The following is a 21473-nucleotide window of genomic DNA, read 5'->3' on the forward strand; positions in this document are numbered from 1 at the left end:
ACTTGACATAAACTACATCGTGTGCAATCGATACGATATTTGGTTCGTCAAGGCATTTGTCCTTGCACTCGAAACACAATGACCTCTCGTGCACTTCTTCAAAGATCATGATGCAATGTTTTTCATCAATCCATCAGCCGTCGATGCGCATGTTTTATCCATTATAATTATGGAAATGTAGTTAACAATTGATGCACATGATTGAAGATAAGATTGAATTGAAAACACTCGACAAAAATGACGCAATTCATGAAATATCTTGGGAGAAACGAATAAAAGACAAATTAATGCACTCGCATCTGAAATCTCTACTGCAGAAAGTGGAAAAATTACTCCAGCCACAGGATTTGCTGTTAAATCTTATCCAACGTGAAACTCATTCTCTATTTGTATGCGATTTATATTGACGTTGAAATTGAAATAATGCATACGATGAGGAAAATTCAACGTTTCGCCCTTGGGGTTTTTTTTTTGCTAATTCATTCTATTCAATTCCAAGCCTCCAACTGAGAATAAACTATTGACTGTGAAATCTGGATACTCCCTTAAGGCGAATTCAGTCCTTCTCTTTGATTCCTAGAAATTCAATGATAGACATTCGTGCAGAAGACGACCTACAACAATTGTACAGGTCAAGGTACCGGAATTATACAGAAAATCGATAAAAGCCTTGCACATTTCAAATGTTGGATTGCACAGCGAAATCATTTTTTTTTGTGTTACCAATTTTTATTTCAACCAAAAGGAATATAATTCTCCCCCGGAGTTTCACGAGTCGACGAATTTTTTTATAGTATTCGGTTGCATTTTCTTTGTGAGAGAGAGGATATGAAGTTTCATTCGTATTGGATTTCTCGGGATTAATTTGGAACTGGAGGGAGAAGGCTAATGACTTGATTTCGGCTGTTTTTATAAGTCAGAAGTTGAATTTTCAAATTTTTCCAAGAATATAATATTTAATCAATATTTTAATAATATAACAGTTAGTTCGGATTTCCAATGATTTTTACTTTAGCAAAGTGATTCGATATCTTTTGGAAGAAATACGTAAATTATTCACCTAGTTATCCATCATTGAATTCTTTTATCCGAGATATATTTGACATAAATAATCGAATCGCTTTCATTTATTTCAAGGGAGAAACTAATTATTATCAGGAGTTTCTAGAATCAAGGGATTTTTCCTGAAAGTGAGAAATATCTGTTTCCTATGATAAGCTTGATCCTTGAAATTATTTTTTGCTGTTTGCATGATTTTATTTGAAATATATTTTTAATTAAATCGCTATGTGTTTTCAATGCGATTCCAATTAAATGTCCAATGAATAGATGTTTCAATGAGACTGAGGAGCTCTATTCTTGTTGGATTGAATTCTGTGAATTGCAGATGGATAATTAAATTACGTATTTGCTTCAAACTTGGTAAGGAACATCTCATTGAACGATATGAGATCCCAGGCTCCAGAGGGTGATTGAAGATAAGAGTCTAGAGCGGCAATCGTATGATGCCGATAATTCGACTCTAATTCATTTTAGGCTGCCGTTAAAAAATTAGTACTTCAGTCATGAGATTTAAAAAAGTAATTTCTTCTAATTGATTATTCATCTTGGACATGAACAGTGTCCAGAGAATCACAGAATTATAATATAAGTCAAAAAATCTGTTATGAAACGTTGATATATTTTATATTTTGCAGATCTATTTCACTTGACGGAAATTGAGTGACATTTAGAAAATATATAAAATTATCAGTAGAAAATTGTCAGTTCCTGTCCTCCACTCTTCAATGTCATTCGTTACAAGCCAGTGATTATTCTCGTTATCAATTCCCACTCATTACCAGATTGAAATAGTAACGGAAAATTAATTCTATCAATTAAACTTCCTCATACCGAGCAAATTTATTTGCGACCGGAAATGAAATGTGCATTTTCAAAAAAACTCACATTTTATTATTCAGAACATTTATTTTCATTGATTAATTTCATTTCATTGAGCGATTTTGCTGGAAAACGATAATGGATATGATATTAAAATTTCGACTCATTCTCACCCCGCCAATCAACTTTCGGAAAAACTGAATAAAACAATGATTTTTTATCGCGAATACAAAACTAGGAAAATAGGGGAAAAAAAAACTTTTTCGAAGATGAAATTTCCATGCATTCTTCTATGATCCATGATAAAAACTCGATAAAACCGATAAGATCAATTTGTTGATGCAAAATCTCATGATGACCCAATAATACCAATATCAATTACTGTAATAATTAAAAGCGGTCTGCAACCTATCAAACTTAAGAAAAAAATTCCAGAAATTCGAGAATGAAGTAACCAGTGCGGGATCCTTTTTCACCATCAATAATGCTGGAAATAATTTTACCCTGCAGCTAAAAATGTCAAAAAACCATTAAAAAAATAGCTTGCACTGTCCTCTCACTTCCCTCTACCGATTTTTCTCGCGAGAGGAACCTGTCAATCCAGAAAGGAACCACTCACCCACGAGGCAATTCGCTAATCCCTGGCTTCATTAAATACCTCGAAAATGGTATGTAATGACGGGTTCACCAATACACTCCCATTTTCCGTGGTAATTCATTCGACCAAATAATCTCCGATGATGTGCCCCTGAGGTAGAGGGGGATAATGCCCACCTGTGATAAACCATGCGATCTGATTCGCGCACTTACACACACTAACCACTCACACTCATCTCATGTTAACACATATGTACCATAGCTATATATAAGCCAGGATAGCGCACATCGAGCGCTTACAGCTTTCGTCGACGTCAACCGATCATCATTCACTCCAAAGAGAGAAAAAAATAATTTTTTTCTAAATCTCCGATAGATCATCGGTCGAATAAATTGATAACCGCAACATGGTGCTATAATTATCGTGACTGTGATCAAATGATATTAGTTTTTCCGTTTGTTTTTCCACCCAAAATGATTAGCAAGAGACTCGGTTTCACCAGTATTTATATCATTCTGTGCTCATCGACACTGGTGATTAGTTTTGGAATCGATCACTCAATTAATGATGATTATTCAACAGCTGAATCCTGCAAGGACACGGAATTCAAGTGCAAGAATGGAAAGTGTATACCAGGATCTTGGCACTGTGATACGGAACCTGATTGCTTTGATCGCTCTGATGAAGACCCTGCTGTTTGTCGTAAGTTTTTATTATCGATAATCTGTTATTATATTATATTTTAATAGACAAAATGTTATTTGTTTAAATGGAGTATATGAGTTTATCGTCGATAGCGAGAAGGTCACACTTTTTTTTTCACATTACAAACTCTGTCTGTTGGCCTTCCCTTTACTTTAAATGAATTTCCCATCTCATTATTAATTGAATATTTCCAATTTCAAATTTCCAATTTCCAATAGCGAAATAAGAGGGATTTTTGTTGAAACTCAAATATAATGAGAAGAGCCTTCTCTTTTGACAAGATTTTGAAATGATTTTGAAATGATTTTGAAATGATTTTGAAATGATTTATAAATTTAGTGATTTGTGGAATTACCATTATGATGCATTATTGATGGAGTGAAATTGCAAGTGTAAGTCAAATGTCAAATGTCGTGTCGATCTATTGGATTTGCATGGAATAGGAGGAGTTGAATGGGTTGAGGGTTAACGATGGCAGAGGCCAATCGAGCGATACTCAAAGTTGAGACCCCACGTATACCTGTACATGGAAGTTATTTTCGCAGTAATTTTCCCAGTTCTATCAAAACTCTCTGGCTCGACATGTGTACATAGAGAATTGAATTACAAGACACGCATTTATGCCCTTATGCGGACGTTCGGGCTTTCGCGAGTCACTCTTCTGTTCCCATTAAACTCGAAATTCAATACGTACAGAATAATTCACTCTGGAACCCCTTCTTGCTTTTACTACTCTATTTTACCACGTAGTCGCAGCGTGTGTTGCATTTACGTGGTAATATTTTGATTTTCATTCGTACGTACTCAATTTTTTCTCCCTTGCCATTCTGAATAATGTATGCTTAAGTTTATTTCTGAATTCTATGAATATTTTCACGTGACGATTTAAAAAAAAATTCATGTAAAAATTCATTTGTGGGAGATGCGCGTGATGATGGGGAGTACGGTATGTAAATTAGTACTGATAGAGTCATAATCAGTGGTTTCAGACGGAAATCGTCGATAGGTTTTACCATTTTTGCATTGTTAAACACAAGGAAATTGTCAATGTTTGGAAATCGTTGAAAAATTCCCCACAGTACAGATAATTTTTCACACTTCCTCCGGCTTCAAAATAATATCCAACGATTCAGGGAATTTAGCTGAAAGCAATTTCATACGGAGCGAAAATCGTGTCACTTTTAATTTCGCCAAGAATCTAATGCTATTTCAAATTTTCGAGCAACCGGAACATGAGAATTCTTCATCTATTTGAATTTCCAATGAAAATATGAATATTTAGTACGAAATTTCACTGAATTTTCATTTGCCTGAAAATCAATTGATTAATTGAAGACCTTCCACAACCTTATACAGCAGAAATTCACGTTTTCTTTTTCATTTTTTGGCATATTATTAAGGGCATTGATGTAGAAAAATTCAATTATAAAAAACGCAGAAAACTGTTCGCATCATTTTGAAACATCGTGAATCATTAATGAATGGCAAAATGCAAAAACGTTTTATTTTTTCACGTCAATCCCATAGTAAGTTTGCTAAAAGTGAAAAATGAAAAAACCTTAATTTTCGCTATATGTGGATGTAGAACACCCAAGTGTAATTAATTTTTTGACAATTCATTTGTTTGTTTAATGGAAAACTGAGAAATATAGTAATTTTCAATGGCGGCTCATACTACTAAACAAATTTCAAAACATTTCAACAAACTATTTTTTTTTTAATCTTTACGTCACGTCTTCTTAGACCCAGTGGCTCCAAAAACAATTAACTAATTCTCACATGTTAATTCATTGAGTATTGTTGAATTACACCGTATAACTGACACCATCGGTTAATACTTTATGACTACTCCCCAGAATTATTAATTCATTCTAACAAGATTAATTGAAGAGAAACCATCCGATGTAATTCCCAATCGAATTGGTGTTGTAATGACGTAATTTTGCTCAAAGTTGCAAGCGAAAAAATCATCTCCGCGAGAAAAAAAAATCCTCAGCTTTTTCTCCAGAAGTCCCTCATTTCGAGACGAATGCGCAATCAACAACTGCAGAATTGACCTAATTACTTCTGAGTAAATTCCTCTCTTTAATTTTCTGTCCGCATCATCAGTGATATTGCTACTCTGATTGTAATCGAGATGTCTCTAAAAACTGGAATTCTATTGAAATCGATATCTGAAGGTCTGCATAATTTTCCCATTATCAATAGACTCTGAAAAAAAAGTTGGAGAAAAAAAAAATGAAGTGGCACATGCTGGGCAGACTATTGCCGATAATTGCTCTAGTATTACGATGTAATTGAGATAGGGCAGATCTGATATCCTCTGACCTTACATGCCAAGGATAATTTCCTTTTTTCATGAAATACCCAGGCTTTAGTGGGATTATACGTCAAACGAGTTGATGAAGCAGGTCGTTGTATATGAACCTATCGATCCTGCATGCTAAACAATTCGTGTGGTGTCATGGGTCGTTTGCTCTGTACGTTTCAATTTTCTCGATTGGGAATAAACAGTTCCAGTCTAATTATCATCCGAATTGATCACTCTTTTTCGACGTGATGCAATTAAATGAAAATTCACTGAACATTTTTATTATATTCACTATAACCCAAACGATAATTTCAATTATAGATTTATTTACATTTCAGGAAAATTATAGGACAGTGTCACGTTAAAATTCTCGTAATTAGAGGGGTGAGGCTTTTGAGGTTGACTTTTATTTTTGTAAAATGTCAAGTACCTGGGGTCTGAATTATTCAGCTGTGAGGACATGGTGCATTGGCCATTCGATGAATTATAAATTTAATGAGTATCAACCAATTATCCAGTAGTCGAGAGCGTGGTTATTATATTGTTCTTATATATTCAATTAATTTAATCATGCAAGCCTATTAATAATTAAATGACGAGTGATTGGATATTGGGAGCCAAAATCGCAAAGTTATTACGTCAATTATTTATTTATATATGAGAGCATATATGATAGCAAATTTAGGAGTTTGCTAAAAATAAAAAATTCAGGTGTTTCGACTCATGAGTCCATCTATTTAGGGATTTTGTGAGGGATATTTCTCGTATTCGCGAATCCTGGATCACTCTAATAATGCATTTCTGGCAGGCAAATCTGTAATTTTATTTCAACTGTAAATCGACAAATGAAATTACACAAAAAATATAACTAGATGAATTATTCAGTGATACGAGGCTCAGATAATTCATCAAATGAAAAATGTGAGATTTTAATGGAATTTCAATTACTGAACTCATTTATTCTGCCCTGGCGTAATTAATTTTTTTCTATATTCTTACATACTCGATCACTCCAGTTGTACATTCCTGTCAGAAAAATGCACAATAACTCTCAACTCCACGATTTAATTCATTGAATTAATTAAAAAATTTTATGTTACCCATAAATTAATGAACACTATTATATAACAAATTGAGAAATAGGCTGCATGAATTATTCAGTTATTATTCTGCAAATGAATGATTATTAATATATTAATTGATACACCCTATAAAATATTATATACTGTAAAATTGCATTATAGTCGCTCTCGTTATAATCGCACCTCTTCGCAATTTCTTTTTTCGTATATTTTTCAATTTCCTGACTCTATCACCTCCCTCGCTACAAGATGTAAACAATCCATCGTTTCGTCCGGTGAAGATTTAAATTTCGTGATGAATAAAACCGACCAATAAATTTCTTTCGCATTCGAATTTGATATGAAAAAATTCAGTTTACAGTGGCAGCGAGCGAGTGATGGGAGTAGTTGCATATAGTCAGGTTCTTCGAATTCGCTTCTCCTCCAGCCCAATGCACGCGATTATAACGAGACTTTACTATACATTTTTTCCATCATCACAAAGACAAAAAGTCTTGGCATTGAAAAAACTGTCTTGATCCTATGAAATTTGTCATAGAACTACAGCTCTTCATTACGAAATTCGATGAAAAAAAAATTCAGTTTTAGACTGTATAAAGTTGCTTTCGACTGTCATGTAGCTTTTTCTCTCTGTGACTGACTGCAGTTCTCAATGAAAATAATTCCGGTCAGACCCTGAATTAATATTAAAAACCCCCAGAAGTAGGTAGAAACTGCAGCGAGACGCAGTTCCAGTGCAGCCCAGGGGAATGTATCCCAAATTCATGGGTGTGCGACCATCAACCGGACTGTAAAAACAACTTGGATGAGAAGAATTGTCACAGTAAGTTGAAAAATTCCAGAGACATGTTGAAAAGCAAGACTGGATACGATGAAGAACTGCGGATCAGACAAGCCCTTAACCAGTCCAGAACTAATTTGCATGATTTCTCCATCCAGGAAAACAATCTCCATCGTCGTAATGCAGCAATCACCAACAGAATAGAATAAATCAATCATAAAAATCAAGCAAAAATAATGCCTCCATGGTTATTAACTGTCGTACCATTAACTAATTTGTAGGTGCCAAGAATTGCACAGCGGAGCAATTCACGTGTCGTTCGGGAAACGGTGAATGCGTTGCATTGTCTTGGATGTGCGACGATAGTCCAGATTGCTCTGACGGCTCTGACGAGGCTGACTGCAGTAAGCTGCTTAATATGCATCAGCACGAGTGCATTGTGCCTTATCCATCATCCCTTAATCCCATAATTGACACGAAAAGACGTACTCTGCATGTCTCAAGTCCTTAACAACCTGAAACAATTATGCATGCATTGCTATTGATCCCCCCAGGGTAAATCCCCCAGTACTTGAGCCATTTCCAGGTCCATTTATTCACCTCAACAATGTCAGATCCAACATTTGTAATCCCCAATGTAGAGACAACCTGAAATCCTCAACCCTGACCCATTAATTATCCTCATAAATTTCATCTACCTCACCTTTCATGCCGCCACTCCATTCTCACTTCCTCTGCTGAATTTTTCACCTTTACATAATGTGAAAGTTGCTGCTTGTTGCACAAGTATCGTAGATACACATTACTTGCTCTTGATTCATATAATCCACTAATAGAGCACAGCTCTTCCGTTATTATTCCCTTAAATTTACTTGTCTCTTCCGCAGATATTTCCAAGTTTCCGCGTATTCACTGTTGTTTTATCTCTATGAATTATATCCCCCTGGATTTATCTCTCGTTGTATTGAACAATAAAGAATAAATAGAGGGGATGAATACGTCGTTGTAGAAATAGCTATTTTCAAGTCAGAAATTCTCTGCGTTTTTTTGCCTTTGTATTCATAGAGTTGTGATACAAGAGACTCCCCTCGTCCCTTCTGTCTCATTCCTTTTTATTTTATCTCATTTTGTTTTCATGAATACCATATTCTTGATCTATATCTCATGTTTTATTGAGCCTCAACAAAATGAAAGCATGTCCATATTTATGTGAACATTCTGATTCCTTTTATGCTTGTGCAAGTTGAGTATCAAGTGTCTTCAATAGCTATTGATTTTTTATAGAGCCCTTTTCAATCATTTTTCGTTCACTCTATTCTATCAATTGTTCAATGGCTTTGTTATCGATGTCTCAATGTAGTATAGATGCCATCTACTAGCATATAGCACTATAGGAGAGCAGGAGCTGTTTAATTTCACTCTGGCAAATAACAATTATTCACATCAACAGATGACACGTGCAGAACTGATCAGTTCACATGTGCCAATAAGAAGTGCATTCAGAGCAGTTGGGTGTGTGATCACGATAACGACTGCGAGGATGGAAGTGATGAGAAGAATTGTGAGACTGTTACTTGTCGGCCTGATCTAGATTTCACCTGTTCTGTGGGCTACTGCATTACGTCGCGATGGCGATGCGACGGTGATTATGATTGTCCCAATCATGCTGATGAAATTGGATGCCCAAATGCAGCGGTAGACCATATCTTCAGCCACTGCGCTGATCTCGAATTCGACTGTGGCGATCATTTGACTTGTATTCATCAGAGCTGGGTTTGCGATAATGAGAAAGATTGTCCCAATGGGGCTGATGAAGCTCCCGAGAGATGTAAAAGTATTACCTGCCGAGCTGATCAATTTCAGTGTGGAGATCATCAATGTATTCCAGGTAAATATATTGTCACCAATAATTTCTCCCTAATACATTAATTATCCCTAAATTACCTTGAGTGTTCATTATCACTGACTTGGAAAGACTACCTAACGAGAATTCCAGAATCAAGTGACATCATGGAATATAATATAAATGCGTTTTCCCAGTAAAGTAATCAACCACGAGAGTGGAATAAAGCTCTGACTAGGCCCATTTGACTCCCATCAAACCCCAAAGGGAATTCGAAAATTTCCGAGGACTCATTCACCCAGTAATAAAGCTCTCTGTCCCGCGAATTTCCCTCACCCGATCCCTGTGATAAACCTTTAAAAAAAGAAAAACAGAAGAAAAAAGGTGAAAACCCCTAATGACTTGCAGGGCATTCTTCGTGCGATGGAAAACCCGACTGCAGAGACGGCAGTGATGAAAAGAATTGCACATCAAAGCCATCCCCCTGCGATCCGCAAACACAGTTTGAATGCAGCGAGGGTTCATGCATTCCACTGGATCACGTATGCAATAAGAAGCCCGACTGCCTGAGTTGGGAGGATGAGAGTGAGGATAGATGTGGTGTGAACGAGTGCCAGAAGAACAACGGTGGTTGCACCCACATATGTATCGACATGCCGATTGGTTATCGATGCGCTTGTCGTCCTGGTTATCGACTTATTGACGACAGAACGTGCGACGATATTGACGAATGTCTCGAGCCTGGAAGTTGTTCACAATTTTGCATGAATGAGAAGGGAACTTTCAAGTGTAGCTGTGCACCGGGATACCTGAGGGATCCAAGAAATGTGACTCGGTGTAAAGCATCTGAGGGCCATGCCAGTCTGCTATTCGCTAGACGTCATGATATTCGAAAAGTTGCACTCGATCGACAGGAGATGACTGCTATTGTTAATAATACCAAGATGGCAACAGCTCTTGATTTTGTTTTCAGAACTGGCATGATTTTCTGGAGTGATGTCAGTGAGAAGAAAATTTATAAGGCACCCATTGATGAAGGCAATCAGAGAACTGTTGTTATCGATAAGGATCTCACAATTACTGATGGCTTGGCTGTTGATTGGATCTATAATCACATTTATTGGACTGACGTTGAGAAGAATACCATTGAACTTGCTAATTTTGATGGTAACATGAGGAAAACTCTCATCTGGGATCAGATCCAGGAGCCCAGGGCCATTGCACTTAATCCACTTGAGGGATGGATGTTCTGGACGGACTGGGGACAGGAGGCCAGGATTGAGCGGGCTGGTATGGATGGATCTCATAGATCGGTAAGTTCTGCTCTTATCTCGATTTAATTAGCCAAATATCGGAGATTTATTTATAGGGGCTACTTAATTACTCATTTCATTTCACCGAACGAGTGAGGAATCTTCTCTGCAAATTTTAATCTGTGAAATCTGTGAAAGTTTCAACGAATTAAAAATGTAATGTAATGTTAATCATTTGCATTCAAATGGTGCGGTGTGAACGAATTAGATAGTCATTTTAAATCGTGCAGAGTTACCTATCAGATAGTATCAATTTTTAAAATATTCACTCTTTCAATATTTTCTCCCTCCCTCCTGGTGAAAAGGTTTTCCAATATCCGTGGTAATTTTTTATTGACAAAATGGTTTATTACATTACAGGTAATAGTGGGAACTGAAGTAACATGGCCCAACGGTCTGACACTGGACTTGATAGGAAAACGAGTGTACTGGGTAGACGCAAAACTCCACATTATAGCATCTTGCAATTACGATGGCACTGGCAGACGTACAGTTCATTACTCTTTGGGGACACTGAGGCATCCCTTCAGCATAACGACATTCGAGGATTACGTGTACTGGTCAGACTGGACCAAGCAAACAATATTCAGAGCTAATAAATTCACTGGACAGGAATTAAAAGCTGTTATACCACACGGATCTCTGCAGCATCCAATGGTTGTGCACGTTTATCATCCGTACAGACAGCCTGATGGCACTAATCAGTGTCAGGCAGTTAATGGTCACTGCAGCCACTTCTGTCTACCAGCACCTAGGATAAATACACGATCTCCATTGTTAAGTTGCGCATGTCCAGATGGTCTTGTACTGTTCGAGGGTCTCACCTGTGTTGAGAACGGTGAGCATTACATTTTTATTATCATTGCCATATTTTTCATATGTCATTTACACTCGAAACGATTTGCGATTACAAATTTTACTGCATGATTTAATTATCCGTTGATTTTTATGAATGAGTTGTAATAGGATAATTTTGCAATCATTTCGGTACTCAGAAGAAAACTGCGATGCTCTTAAACAAATTTTATGGGATTCAAACTAATTGGAGAGCAAGAATTTTTGCATTGAAATAACTTTAGTTGCAACACTGTCAAAGTTACATGGCTCACTATACATATGAATCCATTGGAGAAGCAGTTTTATTCGGATTTTTCCTGCCACATCACTTTAGCATTAATCAATATTGGCTCTTGAATGTACGAAAATGACAACGCGAATTGATGAATTATTTCAGTACATAACGTTCGTATAGTTAATGTGGAAATTCAGATGCATGAGGTCGAGAAGCGACTTGACATTTTGGCATGCCTTTCAGTTATACTGATTTCATTTCAGTACTTTCCCCATTCGGTTGTAATAAAACAGGGGGATTTCAGTATTGACTTAGTTCAGGCTTTTTTATGGCTTACAGCGTGGAAATAACTTCATCAGAGTGACGTGCTCTCTCCTATGCCACGCCACATTTATCTTTCATGAAATCTACATGGATGTGTAGATATTTTCAGATCTATTTCAAATTTATGTCTTGCATGTTAATGGCATGTTCAATTTTTCAAGATCATGAGTGAAACTCTTGTACACATCCTTTCGAATATTCAAACCGCAAGGGAATGCAAAAAAAGTTTCATTCGGACAGAAAAAAATTATTGGGAAAATGTGCGAGGCGAGAAAAAATGTCGATGTACGAAGAGATTTTTTGGAAGGAGATCTAGTGCTTCGAAAAATATTAAAAAGAAAAAAGTATAACATTTTCAAATCCATTTTCACCTTGTCTATTCCCTTTCATTGAATTCATCATTACTCCAAAAATAATAAATAATATAAAAATCTTCAGAGACCTAGAATTTTTCCAAAGAATTTCTCTTCACGTATCCACGATCTTTTTCACCAACTTCCTCAACATATTTCCTTCGGCTAGTGCCGAAACAGAAAGGATTGACGGAATTTCTGTTGAAAATCCAATGTGAAGAGCTATCGACTTCTTTCGTATCCATTTTCACCTCGAATCGTTGGAGACGAATCGCATTACTACCAGGGGGATATTGTCTCATGGGACAAGCTCGAAAGTTCATTAGAGCCCTTAGTCCCTTCTTGATCCCTTTCTTTCCTCGGCTGAATACTAACCTGCAGAGAAACAATACCAGAGTTTACTCCTTGCATTCTAACTCTATCTAGTTGATGAGGTGAGCAGATTCGACGGTTACTTATCGAAATAACACAACTCAAAAGATTACTTTAAAAAGTCACAATAAAAAATGTAACAGCTAAAAATATTTCAGCAAAGTATGCATTGTTTCGAAACACTGGGGTATGGGGTGTTATCATTTGACATATAAAATTTAAATATTAAAAGAATCTTAAGTACGTTACACGTTTTTTTTTTTAAAAAGGGATTACAAGAAGGAGGAAAAAAACATAATAAAATAGCATCGAATTTGTACTCGCTACAACTCTGCCTTAATATATCAATTATTTTGTATATATTTCAAATCACAAAATAATATTATGACATCACAGACCGAATGAGCAGCCGCTGTGAATCTATAAATTGCATTCCTCTTTCTTCTTTCGGTTTATCCATGAAACATCGCTAAATTCCACATTCTTCACCGCAAAACCCATTGAATCCTCCATTGGTCCGTGTAATTAATCACTCCATACCGCAACGATCCGGGGTTTTAGCATGCGACTGCATTACTATTAATTGCCAATTAATATCCTCCATAAACCCCAGAAAGGCACGCCACTGCGTGCAGGATGTCACCCATAAATTGTTTTTGCGTATTCGAATATAAATCGACGGGGAAGAGGTAAAACTTCCTATCTCTGAATCCAAGACGTTTACAAAATTTTTGCTTTGAATAAATTGCAAAACTAATTATTTCTCACTTTTTTCCATAAGTAATTTCAAAAATCCAATTCTCTCTCGTAAAAATTATTTCATCGAAACTACGAGATTTCCAATAGAAGAAATCGGCATATATTCAAAGAGAACGTTAAAGCTGTAATAGTATTGAGAAAATTATATTGAGCTTGAGATGAATTGAGTCGATAAATTCCGAGATAAATGAAGAATTTGGCCTCTTTATAACTAAAATCATTCATGGCTTTTTATATTATTATTTTAATTATAATAATTTGTTACATTGCATTATTTCGCATCGATGGTGCATGAAATGTTATATTATTGGGAAATCAATCAGTAACCACAACAGTGACACCGACAACCCAAACCACATCCAGACCATTTAGGAGACTCGATCTCGATGTGTCAACGACTATCGGTAAGAATAATATTTATCTGCATCTTTATGGGGTTTATCACTGGTTTATTCAACACTCCACGCAATTCTTGGAACAACCTTATCACCCATACGGCCGGATATTGATTTTGAATCATCAATTTTCTAGGGCCGACGAATGTTTCTGATATGAATGGAAGGAATAATCTTGGAAAAGAGCCAACTGATCCAGGACTCGTAGCTGGTATCGTCATTGGTGTTGTCACACTGGGTCTCTTGCTGCTTGCACTCGTAGCAGTATTACTGTACAGGCATTACCTCCATCGTAATGTTACGAGCATGAACTTTGATAATCCAGTTTATAGAAAAACCACTGAGGATCAATTCAGTCTTGAGAAGAATAGATTTCCCCTGCCAGCGGCAACTGTCGGCGAAGAGGTATTCAATTCAATTTCATTTTAATCAGTTAGGAATTTATAAAGAGACTTATCGATTTATCTTGAGAGCTATTAATTTTCTTGATATTTCCTCTCAAAATAATAATCTTTCTTCCTACGATCGATTGTCTCATTAGAAATTGTCAATTTTAGATATAAGCAGGGAACAATCTCTTCTGTTGGTTTAAATTAATTACAATTTTAAAAAACCTACTTTTTTAAATGAGGTACTGAGTGAATATGTTTTCTCCATTTTTTTTCAGGCACAGGAACCACTTACAAGCCCCGGCACCAATGATTACGTTTAAGTGTTGAAAACACTTACAAAGTTGGGCTTTTAGCGGGCTAATAAGCATCAGAGGATTGGAAACATTTTTTAATCCGAAAAAAAATGTACGTCCCAAGTTGTGGCAGTGTGTGCTAGGGCGCAAATGTGACCGCCTACTGCCTGCCAATTAAGCTGTGATTATGTTTAAGTTTTTTCTTTTCATTTCTCTTTACTCTAACTATATATCAACAGTACTCGTTTTTATTGCCAACTAAAAAACTGGAATTAATGCATCTCACCGTAGCAACAACCGTAAGAGCACAATTACGTATTACTCATTAAAAAAACATTTTTTTTTCTTTCTGTTATCACATTCTCCGTAAAGTGGCATAAACATTTTTCAATAAATATCGGTGGAAGATAGGGAATCTCTAGTTCTCAGAAGAAAATTTAAAGAAAACGCCAAAATAATTTTACGCGATAAAAGTATTTATCCCATTAATTAAGGATTAATGAAAATCGTACTTTAGCGTCGTACAATTGTACTGTCCTCCTGCGTCATTAATAGTATTCCCTTCGATGCGACTAATTGGTGATTTTTGGATAATTGTCGAGTCGAGCATTATCAGCTTCTCGTTTATTTTAAAGCCATTGGAAATTCCACGATCAAGATTTTGCGAGGAATCCCTTCTTGTCAATTCGTTGAAATATATTAGTCCACTATTTCTTCGTCCAACGCTTACCAAACTATTGATATTTTGTGCTGGAAATTTTCATCAATTTGTTCCCTTTTATTAGTTCAGAACAATAAACAAATAATGATTTGCTTTATTTCATTCAGTCGTCATCTCTAAATTTCTGACATTTGAATGAAATATCTCGCGGAACAACTTCGTTGGCAGAACAAAATAATAATTTTGCTCAGTTGAAGTCCATGACAAGTGAATACTCTAATTATTCATGAAAAAAAAACCAACGAATTCAGCTCGACTCGACAGCTTCACATTCGTGGACAACGCCACTCCTTTTTTTAGACTACAGAATGCGTGTGACGTGGAAAAATTGTACATACTTCTGGATCAGTAAAGAATCTAATTTTCATCAACTCATATTTATGTTCACAATCAGTGTATATATGAATTTCAGATATCAATGGATTAGTGACTCGATTTGATAATAATCGAGAGAATAGTTTGTAGAATCTCATCCTAATCGAGACCACGTGGATGAATATAATTATTGAGGTAATTGCTAATACTCGAGAGAGAAATCCATTTTTTTATGTTGATCATAAAAAAATTGCTTACAGAAGTGGGTGGAGAAATTGTTTAACCATTTGTGTTGGTAGCTGTTCGTGTCAACGTGTATTTCTCTATTTAAACGTACGAAATAATTTTATGGAAAATTTAGGGATTCTATTGGATTTTTGCAAGCTTCTCATTTTAAAATTCACCAATTCTGTAAGTTTCCCGAATAGACGATGCTTACTAGAAAATATTAATTTTCTCATTAAAAATTCAAGATCTTCTTTTTGGTACAATATTCTCTATTAAACATTTTTATTGAAAAAAAAATAAAATAAAATAAAATCTGTGGAATAATCTAGTAAAAGAGCAAAAAACCGATGGAATTTTATTTCTACAAATTTTTTTCGTGCGTGAGTATTTAGTTGCAATTATCATAGAATTTCTAGAATAAATAAATAAAAGAAAACAACTAGGGATAATTAAGAGCAGCTCAATGACACTAACTCGAAATGTATAATGTGACAATGCGTCTGTTAATAAAAAAAAACGATCAGGCCGAGAGCAATTATTTAGGTAACCTGTGTTAACGATAAATGATAAATCAGTGTACAAGAGATATGTATAGAAATATTGTATCAGATCTAAGTATATTCGCTTATATATTATAATTATTGTATTAAAATCATGAAAATTCATATTTTTAATTTTTTTATTCAATTGATTTATCCAATTATCATCATTACAAAGTTCTATGTTGATAGACACTTTAGTTATTGTTAAATGTTTCTATCGAAACAAACCGTCCAGATGAATTTCCAAGAGCGCATGGCGCAATGCTGTAATTACCCTGACACAATTTCATCGCTTAGAATCGTTTTCTTTATTACGCTTGCCTATGGTATCATATCAAATAAATTCCTCCCTGGAAACCAAACGAAACTTTTTAATCATAAATTGTGGTATTTTTACTGCAAAACGATTGTAAACGTAAGGGAAATGCATTGCGTAATGCTCGATTCTTACTGAAAAACTGATAAATTACATTTTGATGTTTGTGTCTACACTGAGATATTTTCATGTAAACTCAACACCCCCGAGAAGTCGTGGGACGTTAAATAAAACCGATTAATCAACTCGAGATAATCCAGAAAGCTACAAATTCGTTTATTTATAATCTCCAGAAGTCTTTTGTATTTGACTCGTTTACAGAAGTATTGAAAGTCCTGGATTGCAGTACCTCAATTCAGAATCCTGGATTTCAAACATTAGTCGACAAAACCAATTCTATTCACAAAATGAAAAATCTTTATAAATTATATGATAATTTTTTTCAAACTCTGATTTATGAAAATTCAGTCATGACGCATATCAAAATAGTATACAGAATTATACAACCCTTTTTCCAAGAATTTCTATTAAATAAAATTACATGATTTGAGGTTCACAGTTTTTTTTTACCGAATTTGAAAGAATTCGTTTAAGAAAGCGTAATTAATTGCTCAATAAAATAATGTTAACACGTTAATGAATGCACCAGAAGCCCCGGTGCTTCCTTGAATTCCAAAAAAACGATCGACAAATGAATGAAATCCCCCAATTGACTCAATCTGCAAAATATGAAAATGAAAATGCAGTCACGATGCATATGAAAAAATTATCTAGACACACTCAATGCTTTCTTCAAGAAATTAAATTGAAAAAATTTCCCTGATGTGAAGCCTCACAGACTTCCCCGAGAATTTCCCTGGACTTCAACAGAGAAGTGAATCGCGAATTCCGCCCATCTCAAAATTCAGAATTGTTGAAATCCTGAATTCCCCGAATGTTCGTATCTACAAAAGTTTGCGTTTCAATATCTCATAAACCATTTTGTGTCTGAAATAGGGCATATCATCCTGAGTGAAAGTAATCCTTCTATTAGCACAGATAAATTCTGCAAAAGTACAAGAAAATACTCCACAATCGCTGCCATTCATCTGCTGTGGAATGTCACTCATACACTCAACAGTCCACTCACTGGTATCGAAACTCTTCTTCTTCTTGTCGAGGCTCTCGTTCTCGAGATATTTCCGGAGTGCCCTGAGGCACTTGTGATTCTCTCCACCCATGGAATCATAGTATCTAATGGAACTGTCTCGAAAATCGATAATGGACATACACCAGTGCATCTGCAAATGAACAGGCACTACAATAATGTCCTGTGCAAAAATATCTACCTTCCTGGTCCATCGTTTGAGAACAGCATGTCCCCCAGACAGTAATTTTGGATAGAAAAAAGTATTCATAGCGTATACATTGGGATACTTCTCCTCCTTGCCCCTCTCGATGAGTAAATTCATATAGAAATTGATGACCTCATCGTTCAGCCAATTGAGGCCGGACAGGGTGTGGATATCCTTTCGAGTTATTCTCAATCCAAATCCCTCAGCGAGAACGTCTTCAGATGGCCGAGGTACTAGTGCTCGCTGCACATCACTCATCATCTCTGAAGACAACTCTGGAAGCTGTTCCTCATCCTCTTGTTCCTCTAGGACAGCTTCATAAAGTCTCATGGAACGTGCCAGTTGCTCCTCAAGGGCAACCTCACGTTGAAGACGATTGTGCTTTGACAGAATACTCTTCATCCTCTCAAGCTCCTGTGCCTCCTTCGATCTCTTCTCAATTCGTTCATTATACCTCTCAGCAACTCTGGGGATAAAGTCCCCCTTCATCACAGCTTTACCTGATAATCTGTCACGTAGAGAGTTTGTTGCTATGGATTCACGATTAATCAGGGGTTTCTTCATTTCACATTTAGACTTGGAAGATTGGGAAAGTGTGTCGTCACAGTCGTCTACCTCAATGGATCGTCCCGGGACAACATCTGAGGTTCGAGGGAGTCGAGATATTGGGGTGCAACAGCGAGAGGAACTCGGGAGGAATTTCACCTGGGGTGTGGAAAAAACCTCAGTAGAATAGGACGTCGAGGGCTCCATACTCTCGATATCGATTACCTCGATTGGAGACTGGTGTCGACGAATCTCTGGAGTTGCTGGAATCAATTGAATCCTTGGGTTTCTACCTTGGAGCAGACGACTGTAGTTCTCCTTATCTCGAAGATGATTGATCCTCTCCAGGACTGAGAGTCTCTGGGGCATCTGCGACTTTGAGTTTAACCTGCTCTTTACGGGGTAGGAGTTCATTATGTGGAGATTTTTCCTCGATGACGTACAATTTGCGCCTCGGCGATTTATCAAGCTATTCCTCTTCCTTATGGAATTGTAGGAGTTATTGTGGAGAGAGTGAAACGAGTCCTCGCAGATCTGGATGTCGTTCGGGTCGTCCTCGATCTCGATTATGTCTCTGTGATTGTGCAGAGATGAATCGACACGACGTTGTTTTTTTGGGTTGACATGATCGTGATCCGTGAAGTCGGCGTCACTAGCGTGACGCTTTCTCGAGCCCTCGTCACACCAGCCGAGGAACCTTCTTAGCACCGTGAATATCATCTTGATTATTGTTTTCCAATTCAGCATAACATAAAATATTGACGGGGGACGGGTGGTCCATTCAGGTCGCTTGGCTTTCCAGTCCTGTGAAATTTCATTCAAGTTTTTAAAATCTTTGATGCTGCTGTACTCAACACTTCGAAAATTGAATTTTTTTTTTTAAGAATAAACTCACAATGATTTTTATGGAAGTCCCGATCCATTTGCGATTCTCTGGCGACTCCAAGACATTTTTACCCAGCCAAGGTGCCGTGTTTAACCTAAAACATCCGACTTTTCATAAATGAGCATTAGAAAAGCTCCACGAAACGATAGTTTCGAGTGTAAATAATAGTAGACTCCCGCCCAAGCTGATTCGATCATTTCGAGGATAAATTTAGAATGTTCTGGGGCTATCTGAACTTGAAAATGAGACGTAAATTATGTTAGACTTGTCGAAGGTGCTGGGCGCGAAAAATTCACGTCAGTTGTACTCACTAGTTTGTCGTCCTGTTTTTTTTCTTTGCTTGTCGCTGATATGTATGACTCGCTCTGGATTATAAATTTGATAATTTTTATGTACCATCCATACCTGGGAAAGCCGGCATGAAAACGTTTCGAATTTCCGAAATTTTGTCGCCCGTAAACCCCATAAATCAAAAACAAGTTGTGTCGACTGTCGAGGGACGATGTGAGAGGTGAATGTGTTTGTTCTTGTTTCCAATGTTCCTCTACTTGAGAACTGCCTTCAGGCCTATCAAAAGCAGTCGAACACATTCCTACAATTTAGTGTCAAAATTATAGGAAATTCAATTGTATTTTCTTAGCGAATTATTTGAAATTTATTTGTTATTTGACTCAGAGTTTTTTTTATTAATTCTTCTTAATACCTGCACAAGATGCACAAGACTAACTTCTTGTCGGCAATTTGCATACTAACAGCTGTTTAAAAAATAGAGAGAGATAACTGTTTTGGAGGGAATTTCTCTCTGTCTGTTGATTTTTAGTGGGGATTGTCAATGTAGAGGGGGAGTGTAGAGAACTAACTCTAGATATTATACCTCTGTGATTTTCAATACATACCTCCGGTTTATTTATTTCTCGTCATTAAACGGAGGGCTTCGCAGGGAAATATTAATATTTAAGTAGAAAATAAATCGATTGTATCAATTAAAATGTCTTACCAGCTGTACAGAAACACAACACTAGGCAATACTTTACAGGAGAGTCTTGACGAACTCATCCAGGTATTTGTGGTTTTGGATTGTCCACCAGCTTTCTTTCAGGTTACATTAAATAAATTTATTTTTTATTTTCAGTATGGACAGATAACTCCTCAACTTGCAATCAAAGTTCTTCTGCAATTCGACAAAGCTATTAATCAGGCTCTTGCCACGAGAGTCAAGTCCAGGTTAACTTTTAAGGTAAGTTTTTCCAACTAATTGACATTTGTGTATTGAAATGTTTTAGGATTTTCTGTACAACTATGAAATTTCAATTTGCTATTAATGGCGATCATTATTTCAGGCTGGAAAACTGAACACTTATAGGTTCTGTGATAATGTTTGGACGTTTATGCTGAAAGATGTCGAGTTTCGTGAAGTGCAAGAAATGGCTAATATTGGAACTGTTAAAATAGTCGCCTGTGATGGAAAAAGTCAGTATTACAGCACTTTACATGACGTAGAATAATTCGTAACACTAGGCCAAAAAAACTCTTAATTATGAAAATTTATCCAAGATATTCTATTAACAAAAATTTTTTTAATGGTGAAATCTCTTGAAAAATTATTTAGATATGACGTGCTTCCCATGTAGAATTTGTAGAGTTTGAGTAACTCTTGATGATTTTTTATATTGATAAATAATAATTAAGAATATTCTATTATTTTAAATAAGGAGAAATAATTAGGAGAAAATTAAATAAATTTTGAAAACGAATTATTCATTCATCCATAGCTCTAGACGCTGATGGTGCGGCGAGACGATAACGAAGAGTACAAATACTTATAAAATGGGCATAATCTTCATCACTGGAACAACAATATTCGTGCAACATCGGAGATCATCAGATACACTAAACCATTGATCAGTCTGTCCAGTAAACAAATTCAGGAATAGTCAGACTGAAAGAATAATGTAATATTGGAAAAAAATTATTCTGTTATTATTTTGTGTATTTAATATTTTTGACGACTCTGTATACGTTTACATTGTGATGCTATTTCCTATTTCAACGATAGTTCATCATCAATAAACGAAGATATTTCATGTAGCAATAAATATAATTTTTCAATA

At 36.1% G+C, this 21473-nt stretch overlaps 3 protein-coding genes across 8 annotated transcripts in view; 2 read left to right on the forward strand and 1 right to left on the reverse strand.

Moving 5' to 3' along the window:
* LOC105264446 (low-density lipoprotein receptor) overlaps positions 1-16405 on the forward strand; it is a 36519-nt gene extending 20114 nt beyond the window's left edge. The window contains exons 3-11 of one of the 4 annotated variants that reach the window (XM_011301316.1): positions 3062-3181; positions 7281-7400; positions 7640-7762; positions 8809-9246; positions 9610-10514; positions 10875-11352; positions 13718-13798; positions 13926-14194; positions 14457-16405. In XM_011301316.1, the coding sequence (XP_011299618.1) occupies positions 3062-3181; positions 7281-7400; positions 7640-7762; positions 8809-9246; positions 9610-10514; positions 10875-11352; positions 13718-13798; positions 13926-14194; positions 14457-14501 (2579 nt within the window). In that variant the 3' untranslated portion in view covers positions 14502-16405. Of the gene's footprint in view, positions 1-3061; positions 3182-7277; positions 7401-7639; positions 7763-8808; positions 9247-9609; positions 10515-10874; positions 11353-13717; positions 13799-13925; positions 14195-14456 lie in introns of all 4 variants that reach the window. The other 3 variants (XM_011301312.1, XM_011301313.1, XM_011301315.1) reach the window with 3 other exon arrangements.
* LOC105264443 (sentrin-specific protease 1) lies at positions 16187-20117 on the reverse strand. 3 transcript variants are annotated; one of them, XM_011301308.1, is made up of 4 exons: positions 20066-20117; positions 19674-19954; positions 19372-19469; positions 16187-19280 (listed from the first exon to the last, which is right to left on the reverse strand). In XM_011301308.1, exons 2-4 carry the CDS (start codon positions 19759-19761, stop codon positions 17541-17543), a joined length of 1926 nt encoding a protein of 641 aa, XP_011299610.1. In that variant the 5' UTR covers positions 19762-19954; positions 20066-20117; the 3' UTR covers positions 16187-17540. The 3 variants fall into 3 exon arrangements, with proteins under 3 accessions (XP_011299610.1, XP_011299611.1, XP_011299612.1); XM_011301309.1 differs by lacking the exon at positions 20066-20117 and having other exon boundaries at positions 16187-18635; positions 18702-19280; positions 19674-19881; XM_011301310.1 differs by lacking the exon at positions 20066-20117 and having other exon boundaries at positions 19372-19456; positions 19674-19765.
* Positions 20118-20218: 101 nt separating this feature from the next.
* On the forward strand, positions 20219-21473 carry TfIIA-S (Transcription-factor-IIA-S). The gene is made up of 4 exons (XM_011301317.1): positions 20219-20422; positions 20495-20599; positions 20703-20832; positions 21135-21473. The coding sequence occupies exons 1-4, from the start codon at positions 20351-20353 to the stop codon at positions 21164-21166; spliced, it is 339 nt and encodes a 112-aa protein (XP_011299619.1). The 5' UTR covers positions 20219-20350; the 3' UTR covers positions 21167-21473.

Source organism: Fopius arisanus, unplaced genomic scaffold, assembly GCF_000806365.1.
Source record: "Fopius arisanus strain USDA-PBARC FA_bdor unplaced genomic scaffold, ASM80636v1 scaffold00021, whole genome shotgun sequence".
NCBI classification, from domain to species: domain Eukaryota; kingdom Metazoa; phylum Arthropoda; class Insecta; order Hymenoptera; family Braconidae; genus Fopius; species Fopius arisanus.